We start from the raw sequence: 20,831 nt of genomic DNA on the forward strand, positions 1-20,831 counted from the left end.
ATTGTGTATGGTCAAATGTCCCTTCACGATCTTCACATTTCCAACAAAGAGGTATCTTTATAGTCTTAGACTGAAATGTTTACTTTCAATGTTAATGACTGCTGAGTACAACCAATATCTCTTTATGTAAACTGTTACGTTCATATTAGAAAATTAATTAAATATTGTACAGGAGCCATGGTGCCTCAGTGGTTAGACTACAGTAGCAGGCTAACTCTGCCCACAGCCTGGAGTTTGATCCTGCCCAGCTCAGGGTTGACTAAACCTTCCATCCTTCCAAGGTTGTTAAAATGAGGACTGAGATTGTTGGGGGCAATATCCTGACTCTGTAAACCATTTAGAGAGGTTAAAAGCATTACAAAGTGGTATATAAGTCTAAGTGCTATTGCTATAACCAACAATATAACACAGTCACCAATGTGTCATGTACAGATTCCCTGAAACATCTGTAAAAATGTGCATAAGCCTGTAATAGAACATTGGTGGGAATGGAGAGTTGAAAAAGTTACTGCTAGGTTCTCATGGTAGGTATTGTAGAATGTATTGCTAAGGTCCATCAGTTAGTTTTCCTCATCTAAGTGAGTGAAGTATAAAACTAATTCAATTTATTGATCTGAAAAGAAATTATTTTTTTCTACTCCTAATTTACTTTTAAAATAGGAGAATTGTCTTAGATCAGGGGTGGGCAATTGTGGCTCTTTTACAACCTGTGGACTTCAACTCCCAGAATGTCTGAGACAGCTTGGCTGTCTTGGCTTGGCTGTCTCAGAACATTCTGGGAGTTGAAGTCCACAGGTTGTAGAAGAGCCACAATTGCCCACCACTGTCTTAGATGAATTAGAGTATGATAATAGGGGCAGATTGGTTTATTATGTGTAATCTTCCTTTGGAAATTTTTTTCTCTAATTTAAGAGTGGTCTAGCTCTTGAATCATGACATTTACCTATGGATATTAATTATCCCAGCATGTTCTAAAAATATCAGAAGACTGAGGAGATAAGACTGAGGTATTTGATGCGCACTGCGCATGCGCACAAAACACGCATTTGGCGCACATCGCACATGCGTACGCAGCAAACCGATGGAGGATTTCACCACTGCATTAAACAATCCCTTGTAAGTTAAGGACTACCTGTAGTAACTTTTGAATTTCCCAGCAAAGGTTTTCATTTACACTTTTTGTAATGAGCAGTGTCCACAGTCTCTCAGAAGGTCCTGGAATACAAAGTAAATGTTATCAGTGCAGCCTCACAAACTCTATGTATTAAAGTGAGACGAAGAAACATTGAACACGGAGTTGCAGGCAGTTACGTGGTGTAGATAGGATGGAAATTCTGTGCTTTACTTCTGCAGTTGCTTTTAATGAAGTTCTTGGGAATATTGATGTTGTAATGGTTCATGCATTCATAAAATGTATACATTAGCAATTATTGGAATAAAAAGCTATTGTTTAAATGAAAATGTAAAAAACAAAACCTTCACCAAAGTAATATAGGATGTCATCAAACCAAAGTAATAAAAGGATGTAATAATAGCATTGTTTCAGACTTTAAATGTTAATTTAGATGTTTATTGTAAGTGAAATGTTAATTTAGATGTTTTTTGTTAGTGAAATGAACTGTGAAGTTTTTTTAATACTATTTGAAAAACAAAGTTATTTACACATAATAATTGTAATGTCATTTGTACATATAGTTATAGAAAACAACTCAAGCATTTACAAAGTTCAGTTAGGAACAGAATTTACTAAAAACCCTCTGCTGCTGAAATATATAATTTTTATCACTTCGATGCAGCTGAAATCTCTGTGTTGCCCAATTTGTAGCTTTGTTGTTTAATTACAGTGAACCAAATTGTATTCTGCAGTAGTGGTGCCAAAACAAAATTTATATTCACTGTTTCAATAATTAACAATATTAAGACAATGGATTATTGTCTGAGAAGATACTTCCTTTGCTTGATATTTAAAAATCATATGGAGGGCCTATTCTTTAGTTGGCCCCTCAGAATCTAAAGGAAGGTCGTACTAAGGAAAAATGGAACGTTGCTATTGGTCTGTTGCAGTTGTCCTAAAATTTTATTCTACTTTTCCTTATGAGAGTTGTTTCCCAAAGCAAATGGGTGTTATTATTGAGGGATGAAGCTTTAGGACAGGGGTGTCAAACACTATTTCATTGAGGGCCGCATCAGGGTTACGTTTGACCTCGGGGGCCGGGGTGGGCGTGGCTGGGATGGGTATAGCCAGCTCGACATCACTCATGGGGGGGGCTTTGGTGGCCCGAGCGCTCTGCCAGTGAAAACGGGCTCCCAAGCTCCGTTTTTGGCTGCGACGGCTTCCTGCAACCCTCTGTGAGCAAAAACAGAGCTCGGTAGGGCCACACATGGCCCTCCTGAACTCTGTTTTTGCTGACAGAGGATTTCAGGAAGCCATCGCAGCCAAAAATGGAGCTCGGGAGCCTGTTTTCACTGGCAGAGGCACTGCAGGCCGGTCCTTTGCTACTTCCAGGACGGCACTGTAGGCCAAATCTAAGCACCCCGCGGGCCAGATCTGGCCCCCAGGCCTTGAGTTTGACACCCTTGCTTTAGGAGATACCACAATAGGTGTTATAGGTAAACTCTCTTGGGGCTAAACTCCATAAAATAATCTTATGCCCCAAAGAATATAACTATGAGTTTTTTCTTAAATAGTGTTGCTTTTGGGGGGCAGTTGCTACCTGTGATGCTAATCTTATAATGTTATATAAACAATAAGTTTGCCTTAGGTTTGAACTAGAATTCTTCTGCTGCAGAAATTAAACGTTGTACTTTATGAATGGGTGAATTTCAAATACAGGTGGTCCTGAAGTTACGTCCATTTGTTTAGCATCCAAAGTTACAGCAGCATTGAAAAAAGTGACTTAAGACCAGACTTTGTATTTACAATCATTGCAGTGTCCCTGCAGTCATGCAATCAAAATACGAGCACTCAGCAACCGACAATGTGTTTTCAACAGTTGCTGCATCCTGAAGTTACATGGTCATTATTTGTGACCTGGAAGGGGGCTTCCATCAAACAAAATGAGTGGGGGAAGCCAGATTTGCTGAACAACTACATGGTTCCTCAATGACCACATCAAAAAGATCATAAAATCGGGTGCGGTCACGCTTAGCAACGGAAGTTCCAATCCCAAATGGGATTGTAAATCAAGGACTATGTATATTCCTATTCATTGTGTATGTTTTCAATATTCACCTTGAAATGCTTAAGATCTCATAAACAATTTGGTAAGGAGTTAGAGATATTGCTTTTTTTTCATGCAATGACAATTAGATTATGTTTTATGGATCAGTTTAGTAAAGGTAGTGTAATTTTTATTTTGAAGTAAACAAAGTACCGTATTTTTTGGAGTATAAGACACACCTTTTTCCACCCTAAAAGGTGGAAATTTAGGTGTGTCTTATACATCGAATGTAGCCCCGCCCACCCACTGGCCCCAACCCTTTGGTCTCTGCCTTGCAGCAGTTACCTCCTTGCAAGCAAACAGCAAGAAAAAACAGCTCCTTTCAGCTTCAGTACAGCCTAATTAGCACAAGTTGATTGGATCGGCCTCCCGACTCTCATCTGATTTGCTCTCAGCTGTTTTGCACAGGCTCTGCTGCTTTCTGCAAAGAGGTATATTGCTGGAGCAGATTTTTTTTTCTCCTTGTGCTAATCAAGCTATGCTTGATTATTTGAAAATGAAAGCAAAGCAGGCTGTTGGCTGTTTACTGCAACCAGGCAAAATTGCTCAGAGGCAGAGGGAGATTTCTTTTTCTTCTTTTCCTCACCAAAAAAGGTAGGTGCGTCTTATACTCCGGTGCGTCTTATACTCCGAAAAATACTGTAATTTTTATTTTGAAGAACCCCAAAAAACTAGTGCATAGTCTATTTAAACATCTCCAGACCATCCACTCCTCCTCCGAACCTCCAGGCAACTCCTCAACCAGTGCTACCCAATTATGAAGATGTTTAACTTGAAGTTTCCATCTTTAGCTTTTCACGAAGTTGAAATATAAATTCATGTATTTCTTTGTATTATGTCTGTGAAGTTGGTGGTATTACTGTGATCTCTTGAAGCTGAGCTTAACTCTGGAATAATTGAATGTCTAGGTAATGTAATTTATTGTTCATACCTTCTCTCAGGTGGAACCTGACAAGTTGAAAACACTAACAGAAGGTCTGGAAGCCTACAACCATGTCCGAAAACGGAATAGAAAGTAAGTATCCTGTAAATCTTGGTAATTTCAAGTGTTTATCTCATCTCGTGTAAGACATACTAAAAAGGGGGAAATTACCAACTTAAATTTGAATAGAATAGAATAGAATAGAATTGAATTGAATTGAATTGAATTGAATTGAATTCTTTATTGGCCAAGTGTGATTGGACACCCAAGAAATTTGTCTTGGTGCATACGCTCTCAGTGTACATAAAAGAAAAGATTCATTCGTCAAGAAACATAAGATACAACACTTAATGATATCATAGGTTACAAATAAGTAATCAGGAAACAATATCAATATAAATCGCAAGGATACCAGCAACAAGGTTACAGTCATACAGTCATTAGTGGGAGGAGATAGGTGATAGGAACGATGAGAAGATTAATAGTAATGCAGACTTAGTAACTAGTTTGACAATGTTGAAAGAATTATTTGTTTAGCAGAGTGATGGTGTTCGGGAAAAAACTGTTCTTGTGTCTAGTTGTTCTGGTGTGCAGTGCTCTATAGCGTCGTTTTGAGGGTAGGAGTTGAAACAGTTTGTGTCCAGGATGCGAGGGGGTCTGTAAATATTTTCACAGCCCCCTTTTTGACTCATGCAGTATACAGGTCCTCAATGGAAGGCAGGTTAGTAGTAATAGTTTTTCTGCAGTTCTAATTATCCTCTGAAGTCTGTGTCTGTCTTGTTGGGTTGCAGAACCAAACCAGATAGTTATAGAGGTGCAGATTAAAAACTTTAATAAAAAAACATAAATTTATATAGTTCCAGCCCAATGCCATCCTACATTGACAGCAGGGATATTTCCGACTAGTAAGTCATTCTGTGTGCATGTCGGTCCCAGGGGGCACTGTAAAAGATTGAATAGTGCCTTATTCACAGTAAGTGGGAGAATCCCTCATTTTTCCATATGGTATTTTGTTCTAGCCATACTAGTGCATAGTCTATTTAAACATCTCCAGACCATCCACTCCTCCACCAAAACTCCAGGCAACCCCTCAAGCGATTCTATCCCAATTATGAAGATGTTTAATTTGAAGTTTCCAACTTTTCAATCAAGATGTAGAAACAATCTCCTCAGCACAATCAGGTGCTTCAGCTTGATAACCAAGAATCACTTTGTGGAGAATTTGTTAGTAAACAAAAAGAATATATACCGGTATACATATTCACTCATTTAAATCTGTTAAATAGATTTTACAGATTTCGAAATAGTTTCAAAAACCTCTCATTTAAACCATCTCAATAAGAGGCAATATGAGGATAAAATAAATAGATATGGTAAATGATGCCCTTTAAATCATATATAGTCTCCAGTGCAAGATTCACCAGAGGCAAAGAAGCTGTTTATTATTAGCCATTTTAGATATCACAAGATCCCTGTAAGAGAACTTAAAATTAGCTTCTCAGTCTTGATGCCCTACAGGTAATGAAGCATTTGAAATATTTGCTACGCTATACGAATGTTGGAAGTCAAATTCTTCTCACGGGAATAAATTCTATCCCATCACATACACATAAAAAAATTGAAATGCTGAATTTAAGGAAATCCAAACCACATTGTCTCAAAGTCATGTGGCTTCGCTACCACTGAGACACACACACATCAAGGGAAATGTTTCTCCTAAAAGCTGTTTCAGTCCCCAAGAGGCAACAGGCTTCTATTGCGTTCTCCTTTCTTTATACCCAATGGGTACACTTCACACTTTTCTTTCTTCTCTTGCCAAGAAAGGTCCGGCTACTGAGAAGTAGCTGATATGAACTTTGCAAAAATGGAGGAAGAGGAGGAGGAGATAGTATAAATGATTGCCTCTGCTGCCGCCTCCCCAATCCCTTCCTCTAATCCGCTCCCTCCCCCCATCCCATATTGTCACTAGCCAATAATTCCTAACCCCAAATATTGGCCATCGGCCAAGCCCTTATTTTGAGCCAAGGCAATCCATTTTTCTAAGATTATAAAATGAACGTGGCCTCTGGCAAACTTACAAGCTGATTAGTCTGTCCCATCTGTAATTACATCACTGAATAAAGACTGCCTAGTGCAGCTTGTAAAGAGGAAAAGTGATATACCTTAACAGATTGAAAAGCAATGAGCAGGTGAGCAATTAAATGAGTGAATGGTGGAGAGGGCACAGGAGACAAAGGAGGAAGCAATTATCCCCACTGGAGTTTAGCTCAGCACAATTACCCTTTGCAAACATTTAACATCCTATCTATGAAGAACTACTACTATTACTACTACTGTTACTATTACTGCTATTACAAGCTCAAACATTTTTGAATATATATAGTCCTGCAAACAAATAAGGAGTAAACAATATTGGCAGTTTTTCTTTTGCCTACTCAGCATATTTCCAGTTGTATTAGATTTTTATCCCACCTGTATTACTTTATGAGTAACTCAAGGTGGTGAGCATTCCTAATACTTTCTTCCTCCACCTATTTTTCCTGCAATAATCATCCTATGAGGTGTGTTGGGCTGAGACAGAGTGATTGGCTCAAAGTCACCCAGGAGACTAGAACTCTCAGTCTTCTAGTTTCAAGTCCAGCACTTTAACCACTACACCAAACTGGGTCTCTACTTAAAGGACAGAAGGGAAATTCTGCCTTTGCCAAAACACCGCATAGTTGTTCATGCAATTCATCTTTTCTTGCTAGTAGTACCTTGCAAATACAATGAGCCTATTTTAGCTTTGTTTAAAGTTTTCTACTCCATTTGAATTTGAGTTATTTACTGTTCTGATGTCTCCCTGTGTTGTATTGTAAGCCCATAACTCAATTACACGCAGTCCCCTGCCACATGGGACAATGACAACACAAGAAAAAAGAAATATCTCTGATAGATTAGCTAGGTCAAGTGATCAATCATGTCTTACTTGCTGTTTTGGTTTTATTTTAGATTTTTATTAGAGAGACATTAGACAACGCTTAAGATTCCCATAAGGGGACACTTAACCTCTCAGGCCAGGCAAAATACATAAAAGTTTATGACCTGAGGGATAGTTGTGCCATGTAGGTATCTCCATAGATGGCAAAGAAAATAGCCACTCTATTTTATTAACAACAAAAGTTCTAATTATAGTTGAGGATATAAGTAAGTCAGACTTTCAATTTGTACATGCTTAAAGATTTTCCAACTGTAACCACCAGTCATACCAATAATTTCATTTAAAATTATTGCTCCTATAGTTAATGATATATAACAGATTAAAAATTTGCAATCCTGTCTATGTTTGCATTAAACTTTTAATTAGATATGTTGTTTTATGGTCTTGTTGTTTTCTTTCCCCCCCCCCCCCGATAATTAATTGCTGTACCAAATTATTTTTCTTCTCCTACTGTAAAGGCTGTTCAATAAAAGCATTTGATGTTACATTTATCAGAAGCCAATATAATCAGGTAATCTGAAAGTTTGTTAGTATGCAATTTAGAATAGAAACCTGTTGCAAAATTGAATCACACTACAAATAATCTCCCCATCTGTCCTACGTAAATATAGGCACCACATAAATACAATTTACAGAATAGCCCAAAGCACATATTCCAGTAGAGAGAAGTTCCCGGAGGATGGGTCCAGCATGAGTCCAAAAGCTCTGAAGAGTAAACCTCTGGTCCCAGTGACTGACCCAGATTCGAGCTTGCAACATTATCCTGGGATATGTGTATTTGCCTTTATTCATGACATTTAATTCTGATCAGTACTGGACACAGATGAAACATTTGCTTTGATGCAATTTATAGTTCTTCAACAGCAGCATCCAAAAAAAAAAAAAGAGCCAATCCAAATCAAGATAAGTATGTAATACTAAATAAATACAGCATTAATAATAACAAAAATAAAAACTGAAATAGAATAAATAAAGTATAATTATTAATCTAGTTCTACATCAAAAAGTGAATACAGTATAATGATTATCTATAGCAATATTTCTTAAAATGGTCCTAAAACCCTCTAAGGCACGGGTATCAAACTCAATCACATCACGAGATGAATGGTGACTTTTTTGCCTTTGCGGAGCCGGGGTGGACGTAGCCTGCGCGTGATGCATCCAGCCTGCGGGCCGCCTTCTCTAAGGACTCTGCAAAATCAAAATTATTTTGTCAGCCTATGCTGAAAAATAGTACAATATTAAAATCCCATCAAACAATTATGAGAAGCAGTAGCAACAGTGAATGTATCAATTTTAATTTTTCACACAGTAAATATCAATAAAGGTAAAACTCATAGGAAAAAAAAGGTCTTTGCATAAACCTTGGGAATGGGTCCTGAAATTTTAAAAAAAACATTACTAATCTGTAGTAACAAAGCTGAAAGTTTTACCAAATTTATCAGTTATTGTGAGATGAATTTTGATAAACTCCTATTTTTCAACTGGCGCTACAGTATTGTTTATTTCCAATTTAGTTCAATATCTTCAGCCTTTTGTCAATTCAGATACGGGGTGGGAGCGCAGAAGTCAAGTCATAAATGTCCCCCCAAAATACCTTCATGTAACAGATAAAATTCTTAACAATAGAAATAGTCTTTCCCTTTTTTCTAGTGCTGTGTGGGGAAGTCGTAGATACAGCATTTCAATTAAAGCTAAGGTCTCAATCACACTCAATGTGCTTTGTTGAATTGGTGCTTGCTGTAGTCTTATGACACCAGTTGCAGTCCAATTCAGAATGGGAATTCAAACCAGGAAGACATGGCCTCCTCAAGGCAAATCCCAAGGTACTAAAGTTTACATCCATGAATTCAGAATGAATTCAGTTATTTGAGGCAAAATAGCCCATGGAGAGAATTAATGCACGTTAATTGAGGTGCAAAAGCACGCAAATGTTAACAATTTGATTTCACACACAAAAATCCCCAGAAATACTTGCAATTGGATTGGAATTATAGCCAGACATATTTTAATATATTCCCATTATGTGAAAAGAGACAATGATGAGTTAAAGTTAATTCCTGCATATACGGAAATAGTAATTATTATTCAGTAGATTAAATAAAGTTAAAACACTGGATTTCTAAATGCAGCGGTAGAAACGAACAGTATATATAAGTCCTTTCTCATCCATTATTCTTAATTGGATTTCATGTTATATGAACAAATCTCTTCCTTTTGCACCTGTATGTTCGTCATATATTTGTTATTTCTGAACATATAGATATTTAAGGATTCTGGGTATTTTATCATTTTTAAAAATTCTCTAGAAAGCTTATCAAATATATTTGGAGCTGGTTTGGTGTGATGGGTGCTGGTTAAGGTACTGGCCTAGAAACCAGGAGACTGTGAGTTCTAGTCGCGTATGAAAGCTGGCTTTTTCACAAGACTGTATATTTGACTTTAGGTCGACTACTCTCTCTCAACTGTTTGTGTGTGTGTTTGTAAGTAAGTAATATGAATAGAATAAGATGGCAGCTACAGCCAAATGCCATCAGTTTGAAAGAAAGAATCCTAATCCATTTTGTTATGCGTGCAAAAATGTACAATCTCTTCCAAGTTTAACAGATATCTAGGATTAATGGGTACCCATCCCACCCAAATAGTCCATTAAATCAACATTTTATTGTGATACTGGACTGAAATTATATTTGATTTCTATTATCCATTAGAATTAACATATTATTTCTGTTATTATTTCTGTACCTTAAAATTTAAGAATATTTTTAAAAATATGAGTTTTAAATCATGACTTCTCTCTGGATAATTCCTAATCTACAGATGCTAAATGACATAATCTTAACAGTTTATAGTTCTATATAGCTGCATGTGTTAATAAAATGCATACAACTTCTTTGTGATCTATTGTTAACTTTCTGAGGCAGATTTGATAGATGTTCGGAGGGAAGAAAGTATTTGAAAATCTTTGCACAAACAGATGTTATGTGTAGTACTCTTTTAAAAATAAAAAGTAATTTGCAGCTGAGAAAGTAAACATCTTTTTGTCCTAAATACTGTAGTGTTCATGTAGTTATTAAAAATAGAATACTGTAACCATTTTGGAAACATATTTAAAACCTTGGTATGGTTGTTATGTTTTTTTGATGTGTGTTAGGTCTCAGACTGAATTTAGAATTGAAATTCCTTACCAAAATGACCACATTTTCTGTCCTCTTACTGAATTATACTATTAAACAGATTTCACTTGAGTGAAACTCTTCTAAAGGAGACATCCAGTTCAAATAGAAGCATTCATATGTTCAAGAAAGGCCTCCTTCTGCAGAGAGAAAATATGTAGACTATCTTTTCCCCTAGAGTTACACAACTAGGAGAAGGGAGAGACTGCTCATCTCTTGTCCCATCTTGGGTTGTGCACATTGAACGGAGCTGCTATTTATGTTGCTACTTGGTTTATGCACAAGCTGATCACATTCAGCACCCATTTCAGAAATCTATAATATTCTGGAAGGTCTTTCAGCTCTATAATCCTGAAGAGGAGTAACTTGTTTTGAATAAACGATTTAGTTCACTATTTTTATCACAAATTTTCCATCTACATGGTTAATTATTAAGTAGGAAAAAACCACATGTATGCAAATTATCATTATATTCACTTGTCTTGTTAAAATATTCATCTTCCTTTTTGTTCTATTGTTGATATATAATAAGACTCCAAGGACATAAACTTCTGTTTCCCCCACAATTTTACTGCACTTAAATCCTATATTTCGAGATTCTGAGATCCCACAATTTTATCAGTGCATCTTCAACTATTTTATTATTTTTTATAAAATTCTGTACACCTATAATTTTAGACTATGTATATAAAATTTCTTTTTAAATATAATATTTAAAAAGCTCTAACCAACTGCTTTCAAATTTATGCCTTTTCTTTCTTTCAAATCTTTAAGTCATTAATTATTTTTCCTAATAATATTCTTAATTCCTTTCATTTCCTATAAAGCTTTTTTCAAATATACCTTGCTGGTTTTGATCAATTATTAACATTCTACTGATACATCAACATGTGTCAGATATATACATGTGGATGTGTGTGGACGAATGGATGGATAGATGATAGATTAGATTAGATAGATAGATAGATAGATAGATAGATAGATAGATAGATAGATAGATAATAGATAGATAGATAGATAGATAGATAGATAGATAGATAGATAGATAGATAATAGATAGGTAGAGAGATAGATAGATGACAGACTTTGCCTTTACTTTGGGAACCAGCAGGTAGCATTGGAAATCACAATCACAGGATGGCAACTCAATGCAGCATAATCCCAAACCAGGTTACAAACACCAAATTGCAATGACATGATTGCTAGGACACTGCAATGGTCAGAACTCCAAGGACCAGTTGTACAGTAAGTAGCAATTGTGCAGTGCCGTCAACAGTTCTTGAATGAATGGTCATAATCTGAAGACTACCTAGATGTCTTTGTGTGTGTGCACATTAAACTGAAAACATATGAATGTTAACTTGAAGTTGCAATACTTATTTTTTAAAAATATATTCTATTGAAAAGCTACAGCATTACTGTAAATTATTCCTCTATTTTCATCTTAGAAGTGGGAAGCTAAATAACCATTTAGAAGCTGCTATCCATGAGGCCATGAGTGAACTTGACAAAATGTCTGGGAATGTAAGTACCTAATAGTTAATTTGGGGAGAGGGGGTGTGACAGCAGAGGGAGGAAAAATAGGGAGGATTCCCCAAGCCCAGTATTTGTGAAGAAGCAGATAACTGGAGCAGAAGCACAGAAGAAGGGGAAGGTTTACAGAAAATAAATTTTCTGCATGGTTTAAGATGAGTTGACCATAATATTCCAAAATATACATTCCCAATAAATTCATTAGGTAGATCTAAATATATTCTCAGATCTAAAATAGAAGTAATTAAGTTGGCTCAGATTGGTTCTCTAGACACTGTATCTTGTCCCAGTGGCTTCAACAAGTGACTTCTTCCACCTCTATTCATAGTTGGTAACCTGTCCCAGTGTGCCATATCATTATGCTCGCTGTTTCTGACTATCAGAGAGATGTGTTGTAAGGAACGAACCTGATGAGGCAAGAACCTCCAGATTAAGGGAGAATTTTTATGACAACATACCTCAGGTGCCTCTCAAGGTCAGCCAAAAGTTGACCAAATATCCATTGACTTTCAAGGCAGGGGGAAGAGACTTAGAATTTATACCATGAACCATAGGTATAGGTTTCACTCTGACATCCTGAAACAGGAAGCTCTTCTATATGTTTGTACCTTCATTCTACGCTATAACAAAACTGATCTAGCTGAGTCAAATATCTGTACAGATAATATATGTTATGTAATATATAAAATGTTTAAAATACTATCTAATATTTCATTACTGTTAATGAGGAGCAGGGTTGCTTGCCTGGTTAGGATGCTGGGTTGACAAGCAGGAAGCCCGTGTTTGAGACCCAGTTGCTGCAATGGGACAGGATGAGCTCCTATCAATCGCTGCAGATCCTGCTGACCTAGCAGTTTGAAAGTGTGCGTTCATAAGATGATAGATAAGTACCCCTTCAGTAGGCACGTTAATGGGTATATGAAAGGAGGCCCCAACTGGGCACCCCACAGGCAATGGTGATAGCCAGCTAATCCTTCCAACCTGGAAGCAACTTAGTGCTTTCGACACGAGTGCGATGCAATTACTGTTAATCCTTAAAGTCTTCCTTTTTGTTTTCTCTAGGTGCATCAGATTCCACAGGGAGACAGACAGCTGAAGCCTCCAAAACCCAAGAGGAGGAAGATCTCTAGATAACATTGAATGTCTTTGTTACTGATCTGGCTCTTACATAACATGCACATAATTTTCATATATATAGATATATATGTATATATATATAATCACCACAAGGTGCTAAACAAAACAGTGGTACAGTATTCTTATTGATAAAGAGGGAGAAGTAAATCCAGATCTTCTAAAGATTGAAGAGTGTCTATAAATCCTTTTTTTCTATAATACTAAAATTGTGATTATAAAATTATAGTCCAAATGTTTCTGCAAAATTTTCATTATGTACATAGATAAAACAGAATTTCATGACGATATCTGAAATGTAAATAGTGTACTATTGTCATGTACAAGCATACCTAATGCACACTTTATCTTTTATTGTACAAAAGAATAGTGTACAAAATTCTTTGGTTTCTATTGAGTACACATACAAGAGACTACCAATGTAAAGTGATAAATAAAAATACAGCCTAAATGCTTTTATATAATAATGTAAAAAAATGCTGTTTTTGTATTTAACAGCAGTGAAAAGGCATGATTATGTAATCCCCTAATTATGACATAACACTTTTTGCCACTGAGTGTTCATTTATAGTGTCTGTTTGGAATGAACCTGGCCTGGAAGTACTGTACTCCATTTTGGGTCCCTGTAGGAGAGTGAAACCTTGCAGATTCCTAATGGGATGTGGGATCATAGGTCAAATTAAGATATCAATAGCTGCAACTACCGGTTGTGTGTTATTTTAAAAATTGAGTTTTAAATTATAGTATTGTAGATTTTTTTAATTAAAAATATTTAGATAGACTATTTGAGTCAGCTTTAACAGAATTTCCTAGCTACCCGCTTTGAAATCAGAAACATATCAGCATTCATTTTTACTTCCTTTTTTTTCCAAAACTTTTAACAAAGCCTAAAGTAGCTATTCCAATTTATTTAAGCAAAGAACACAATTTCTATTAAAGTATGAGAGCAATAGCCCAATTAAAGGATTCATTGTTGTTGCTAATTGTTAGCAGTAAGATTACAATTTAGCAAAAACGTGTTCCTAAATTAACAAAGGGATTCAGTGACCAGTTGTCCTTGGATATTTTTTCTGTATTCAGTGGACTAGATGAGCGTAAGCAGTTACTGAATTCCCCTGCCTGCCAATACCAACAGCATTTTCCTTATTAATACTAAAGTTAAAGGTGACTTGCTAAACTATTAGCGGCAGTGGCCAGGATCCAAAGGACTCCACAGCTAGTTCAGTGCACCTATAAGATTTTTCAAAGTATCTTTTGAACAAAATCTCCTTTTTCCCAGTTTGGAGATTACCAGCGTTCTTGAACCATTGGCAACTTTCAAAACAATTCTTTCCAATACGGTGGAGTTCTTGTTTGAGAAAGGTAGCAATTAGTTAAAGTCCGGTTGATACATATCCAAGTCTTTGGATGGACCTAATGTAGTTCTTTGGATCCCAGCCAGTGATTTTATCAGTATTATGTAACATATCAGATTTATTTTATTTAATAAGAATTATTTATACCATTAACAGATTCGTATATATAAATATATAAATATATCTTTATATATATTTATATTAATGTGGCAGAAATGTGCAGGTTGAATCTATTAACCAGATTATTTATGTTATGTTAAGTTTGAAAGAAATGTGAAGCATATATGTTAGAATATGATAGTACACTACAGATACATGAACCTGAAGCTGTGAGGTTTCTCAAAATACCCATTGTGTACCTTTGAAAGAAATTATAATGCAGTGTCATTTTTAATATGGGTGCTGCATATAATGGCAGTGGCCTTCCCCCCTTTTCCAAGTATCCTAATTCACTATGCCTAGGCCCAAGATGGAGTCTCCTGAGGACTACCTGCTACCTCTTCATCTAGGAGCCACGTTGTATCTCATCCTGGAACGTCATTCCTTAAAATGGCCTAGTTACCTCTCCTAGCAAAGATTACTGGTAATCAGCGGTATCCAAGGCTGATGACAATAAGTCTATAACCAAAATGTAGTGCTTATATGAAGAGGACTTATCACCTGCCTAAGTTCATGTTCTCTGGGCCCCACTCCACTTTCCATGTGAAATGAGTCCCAGAGGATAACAGCTTATCCCAGTCAGCTCTCCTTCCCAATGCACATAACTCTAGCATGGGGCTAGATCACCTACTCTCATCTGGACAGCTCTTATTCCTTTGTCCACACCCCAGTCTGAGGGAATGCAATTAACCACACTAAGCTACAGTGACCTGGAGACAGGAATCCTTCCACCTTCTACCTGATGGGTAGGTTCATTGTGTCTTCTATGTGATGGCAGGGTAGTCTCCACAATCCTACATGAAAGCTCATTTGAAATGATACTTTGTGTAGATCAGTTAGCACTCTTTTATTTTTTTTGTTACAAGTTGATGTGTTTGTTATGTTTAAAGAGTTAATGTTGTCCATTTTTCGTACCAGCCGGCTTTCTGCTTGTGTCTAAACAGATGTTTCTATTCATGAATACTCATGGGTGTGTGTATGGGTGGATGTGTGTTTATATTTAGTAGTTTTTTAAAGATTTTTTTTTGTCCCTAAAACTGAATTTGTATTGACCAACCCTTCTTTTGACATTTTTAACTAATTAGGTTTGTACTCTTTTCTCACCAATGTATACTTTACATTAGTAGACTATGTAAAGTATTTTTGTGCACTCGATTTCATTGGTTAATATTGGCATTGATGTGGGTGCTAGGAATAGTTTGTTTCAGTCCATACAGATTTTTCCCTCCTTTTTAGAGTTTTTATGGTTTTATGTAAGCAGTTGATGTAAATATTGTGAGCATTACAGGTCATGCAGTGTTGTAACATTTTTAAAAATGTTGCACATACTTTACAATTAAAAAGCTGGTCGCTCGTACTTGAATTTGCCCATAGAGCCATTTCTTTCTCTTTGCATTAATGCATAAATGACTTCTTTTTTAAAAAAAAAACAAACAAACAAACTCAAGGCCCAACCCTATGTTTTTGTTGTTGTTATTGTTTAACAAATCTATATTTTTCTAACAGAAGATTTTAACATTTAAAATGTTTTGCCACCTTTCTAATTTATAATAATAAGCTCCTATATTTAGAGAAAGGGGGGGGGGAAATATCTTCATTTGCAAAGGTAGAAGAACTGATTCTGTAACTTGGCACGATGACAGAAATGAGAAGCAGAACCAGTGAAATTGGGCCCCATAAGATGACTAGCCTCTCATTAGCTCAATTAGTGGATGTTTGTGTGGTGTTTTGAGGATATAAAGTGGTAACTATCCTCATGTGTCTATTTATTTATTTATTCTTGGTCAATTGTGATAAAAATTATATAAAATCAAAGAAATTATTCTTTCTATCATGGAGATTTATGAACACCATTTCTGTTTATGAAGAAGTTTTAATTCCTCTAGCCAATTATTTAGGCTAGCAAGTGTTGCTGGCATTAGTTCTGAAAATCATATCCAAAGGGTGGAAATTAATATATGTCCCATAGCAGTTATGGCCACAATCTTAAGTTTGGAGTTTTGTTTTAGTCTTCATATTTAAATTGACCAATGCCATTGTGCAGACAACATGCTAATAACGCAATATTATTTGTGAATTCCCAGAATTTAACAGTATAAAGTATCATGGTGGACTGAATTACCTTTTATTAGCTACAGTTTGTATTTTGCTACATAGGGTTTTTAATATGAATATTCCAGAAGAGCAGTAGCATAATAATGCTTTTCTATTTTAAAAGAACCCCATTCTAGTCTTATTAAGAGTTAGTTTTTTTAAAAAAAAAAAAATACCAGTTTTGTAAAATTTGATAAAATTGTCAATATTATGATTAAATCACACAAAAAATCTCACTGTGATGTTCTCTTCCGGAAGGGGGCCATATTTGCACAACACTAAGCTGGGAGGGGGTGCACATCCCTGATATTAAAATGGGGTGTATATTGTAATATTAAATAACCAAAAACTAATGCTGAGTTAAATATTTAAATCTGAGATTCGTTGGCCCTCCATATTTGCATGTTGTATCCACATTCTAATATTGGTGTCAACTAATTAAATACCATATCCACATGCCCATTAAAACTTGAAAATATATGTTTTCTTCTAGTTTCTCCCCCAAAGAAGTCCACTGGGCACAGTATTTTAAACGGTTCAACTTCAACCTACATTACTTCTAGTGAAAGCTTAATATTATCCTTTAATTCACTTATTTTGTGGAACTTACCTAAATGAAGTTTGCAAATGTCTTGAGGACATGAGCAAATATACTTTAATTTCAGAATATAGTCTCTGCTATTAATTGCATCCTACGTATTTTATCTGACACTTTAAAAACTGCTGCTATTCACAAAGAAGACATATTTCTTTCAATGCAGATGCAAGTACCTTATTGATTATCTCCAGAAGTGACCAGTGGCCAGATGATCATGAAAGAGTCTTCATGGATATCCCGATTTTTCTCCAAATACTGTAATCAAATACATATTTACATCACTTCTACAAACATCTACATTTCAGAAAGCTAGCTATGGTTCAACTTTTGCGGTATTATTTTACAAAAGAAACCCATATATGAAGAAATAATTAAGGGCATATATGCTTTGTTTGTTATCATTTTGGTGATCCTAATAGTCTACGACATGGGATATAGATTGAATTGAAGGAAGTCTTATTCATTGAATGCATCACAATCTTGAAACAATTTGATAAACCATATCCCGCTTAATCATCAGAGTCCTTGTAATTCTAATGAACTTTCTAAGTCTGCATGGCTAAGAGTCAAGATTCAAGAGATACCACCAGCTACAGGTACAGGTAGTCCTTGACTTGCAATCACAATTGAGCCCAAAATCTTATTGCTAAGTGAGACATTTCTTAAGTGAGATTTGCCCCATTTTGCGACCTTTCTTGTCACAGTTGTTAAGTGAATCACTGTAGTTGTTAAATTAGTAACAAGGTTCTCTACCCCATTGACAATCACATGACCCTGGGACACCACAACAGTCATAAATATGAATATAAATAAGCATCTGAATTTTGATCTCATGACCATGGGGACGCTGCAGTTTTCATTAGTGTATAAAATTGTCTTAAGTCACTTTTTTCAGTGCCTTTGTAAATTTGAACAGTCACTAAAAGAACTTGTAAGTCGAGGATGACCTGTATTTGACTTCTGAAGATAAAATTGAAAATCGTCATTTTAAAACAAAAATAATAGAAATGGTCTGTTGAAAGAAATACTTCCCCTTTCAATACTTCCCTATTCAAGTGAAAGACTAAGGATTGACTTTCAACTGAACCGAATTAAATTCATTGTGAAACTAGGAAAAATGTTTTGTTAGGTGACTTTTATTGTAACTCCCCCAAGAGTCTTATCCAGTACCAGTATTGCTTTTTTAAAATAAATGTTAAATTATAAGAAAGTAAAGGGGCCAGTATACAGTATTGATTAAAGAAAAATGATTAATAAATAATTTTCCAAAGATTCCTAATCAAATTTGAAGCACTTACGAAGAATGGGTTCCAAGGCTCTGAAAAACATTGATACATATACTAAAAATATTTTCCATTTCTGATATCGAGAGGTTTTGATTTTATTACTTTTATTTCAGGATGAGCATAATTGCTTTGTTCCGTTTAGTATTCATAGAACACTTCACCAAAGTTCTGAAGAAGTTTGGATCAGACTAAATGTTCTTTTTAAATCAGTTTCATAGCCAAAGTAGTACTAAAGTTTCTAGGACACCTATTGTCTGTGTTACATAAAAATAAACTTAAAACAAAACAAAATGTTTCAGAAAGCTAAAGGGAATGAGAATTGAAAGGGATAAATTCTTTCTACTGCCTAAAACATGAAGTCACCTTTTGGAGTACATGACAGGTAAGTTATCTTTAGGTTATCTAAGTAGCTTCATTCTATCTGTTTTATTTCTTCTCACCTATCAATATTGCAGGCTATATAAAAAATGTTTGATACAGAATGGATGTTCTGAACCTTTAAAATAAAATATGGTTATATTACTTAAAAATACTTCCACCATAGTTTTCAGAATAGCCGGCATTGATTTCACCCTAACATCCCATCCACCGTTTGAACTGGCTGTAGTTTTTGCAAGCCGAAAAGGCATTTCTGGCTGAAACAGCCAATCCCAGCACATGACGCTAGCCACGCAAATTTGACACCCCTGCTCTGGCCCTCCTTTAAGAACAGCTTTTATAGAATAGAGAATTATTTTGGAGACTAGGGTGGACTATGAGGCACCCTGCTTTTTTGATAGTAAAACTCTGTAGGGAATCCCTATGGATGAGGAATTTGTGTGAATACAGAAATATCTGCTCCTAGGAGTATAAGTATGCCACAGAAACATAGCTGCAGATTTGAAGCTGATTTTCACGAAATATAATGCATGGAAACACTGAAACTGCACTTCCACATAAGCGCTGGCCTCATCAGGATGCTATTTAGCATAACCGCGGTTTCTTGTCTAAGCTGTAACAGTGGCTTCACGATAAAACCATGCTTTACAAATCCAGTGGTTAAACTCATATAAGAGAAACCATAGAAACCACAACATAGATTCTCTGAATGCAGGTAAACGGGGGGTTGGAAATTCAAGAGGCATTTTTACAACACTGTTTCTGCATTTCAAGAATATGAAAGATGTTTTAAATTTTGGATATTAATTCCAAATTCTAGAGTGTGCCTTTTCTGCAAATAGCTTTATTCAGTAATAACTAAACTGATCCCATCGTTAAATAATATTCACTCTTGCATAATAGTAAATTGTTTATTGGAGGAGGCATAAGCAGTTAAGCCCCCAGAAATAAATACTACAAAGGACAAATTTAAAAGATAAATGAGAACAATTTCATCCTAAGATGTGATCTTGATGACAAAAGAACTAGTACTGCCATTTCGCTGTTTTCTTTACCAAACTTTTTATAGCTTCATCAACCTGGATAGATTCTGATTTCAATTAGACCAGTTTCAGATTTGCTGAATCTACTTTCTAATATTGCCCTGAGATCTGGAAATCTATCAATGGGACAAAAAAATGCATAAATAAAATTAAGATTTGCAGGGCTACCAGAATTGAACTAAGAATTATCTTGAATACCTACTTTATTTTTTACAGTAGATTTTTACCAATTTTTTATTGGTAAATTATTCAGATCTGTAGTTTGCATTCTTCCCACATTTGCTTTTGCAAATGCTAATCTGCTAATTTTGCCAATCTAAATTTGATTTTGCAATGCTACTTACAGCAAGAGTCAAATACAACTCCATTTTAGATTCAGCGATGCAGCATTTACTTCAGAAATTAAAGTGTTCTTTTTTTAAAAAAAAAGTTATGTATGCTAGAACTATATATTTATATTGAGTTCAGCCTTCCACATATAAAATGATAAAATATGGGTTAGCCTTCGCAAGCAATCTGCCGTTTTATAATATGAGAAAGTTCAGGGCTGTTACATTTTTTAGAGTCTTAACACTCACGTGGTTTCAAATGATTTATTGTCCCTATGTCCACTTGGCTTCATTACTGTCTAGATTTCTGTCTGTCCTCTCACAGCAGGTTGCTTCCTCAGGGTATAAAATTAAGCTTCTAATAAAGAAAATCTAACCTAGATTTTAGCTCTTAATAAATTCTGAGTAGTAGCTGAAATCCAAAACCACAAAAGGAGAGTCGTACAACTGCACGAGCCGGTGGATTTGTGATGGCAATCCTGGCTTTGCAAAATACAAATAAAATAGTGCTGCTCAATGTTCCAGAAACACAGTCGCCATGGCAACTATGCATGTAATTCTGATAATGTGACATGGGCAACACTTACCAGTTTTCAGCTTTTTTAAAATTATTATTCCAATGT

At 35.6% G+C, this 20,831-nt stretch overlaps 1 protein-coding gene and 1 long non-coding RNA gene across 3 annotated transcripts in view; one reads left to right on the forward strand and one right to left on the reverse strand.

Moving 5' to 3' along the window:
- Positions 1 to 13,504, forward strand: part of MBD5 (methyl-CpG binding domain protein 5) — a 174,272-nt gene extending 160,768 nt beyond the window's left edge. For both annotated transcript variants that reach the window (XM_034424824.3, XM_034424830.3), the window contains exons 10-12: positions 4,163 to 4,236; positions 11,748 to 11,823; positions 12,895 to 13,504. In XM_034424824.3, the coding sequence (XP_034280715.2) occupies positions 4,163 to 4,236; positions 11,748 to 11,823; positions 12,895 to 12,966 (222 nt within the window). In that variant the 3' untranslated portion in view covers positions 12,967 to 13,504. The remainder of the gene's footprint in view (positions 1 to 4,162; positions 4,237 to 11,747; positions 11,824 to 12,894) is intronic.
- Positions 13,505 to 17,359: 3,855 nt separating this feature from the next.
- Positions 17,360 to 20,831, reverse strand: part of LOC132710787 (uncharacterized) — a 43,642-nt gene continuing 40,170 nt past the window's right edge. The window contains exon 3 of the long non-coding RNA XR_009621506.2: positions 17,360 to 17,427. This is a non-coding gene — a long non-coding RNA (uncharacterized LOC132710787). The remainder of the gene's footprint in view (positions 17,428 to 20,831) is intronic.

Source organism: Pantherophis guttatus, chromosome 1 (genome assembly GCF_059756535.1).
Source record: "Pantherophis guttatus breed Tessera chromosome 1, ASM5975653v1, whole genome shotgun sequence".
Lineage (NCBI taxonomy): Eukaryota > Metazoa > Chordata > Lepidosauria > Squamata > Colubridae > Pantherophis > Pantherophis guttatus.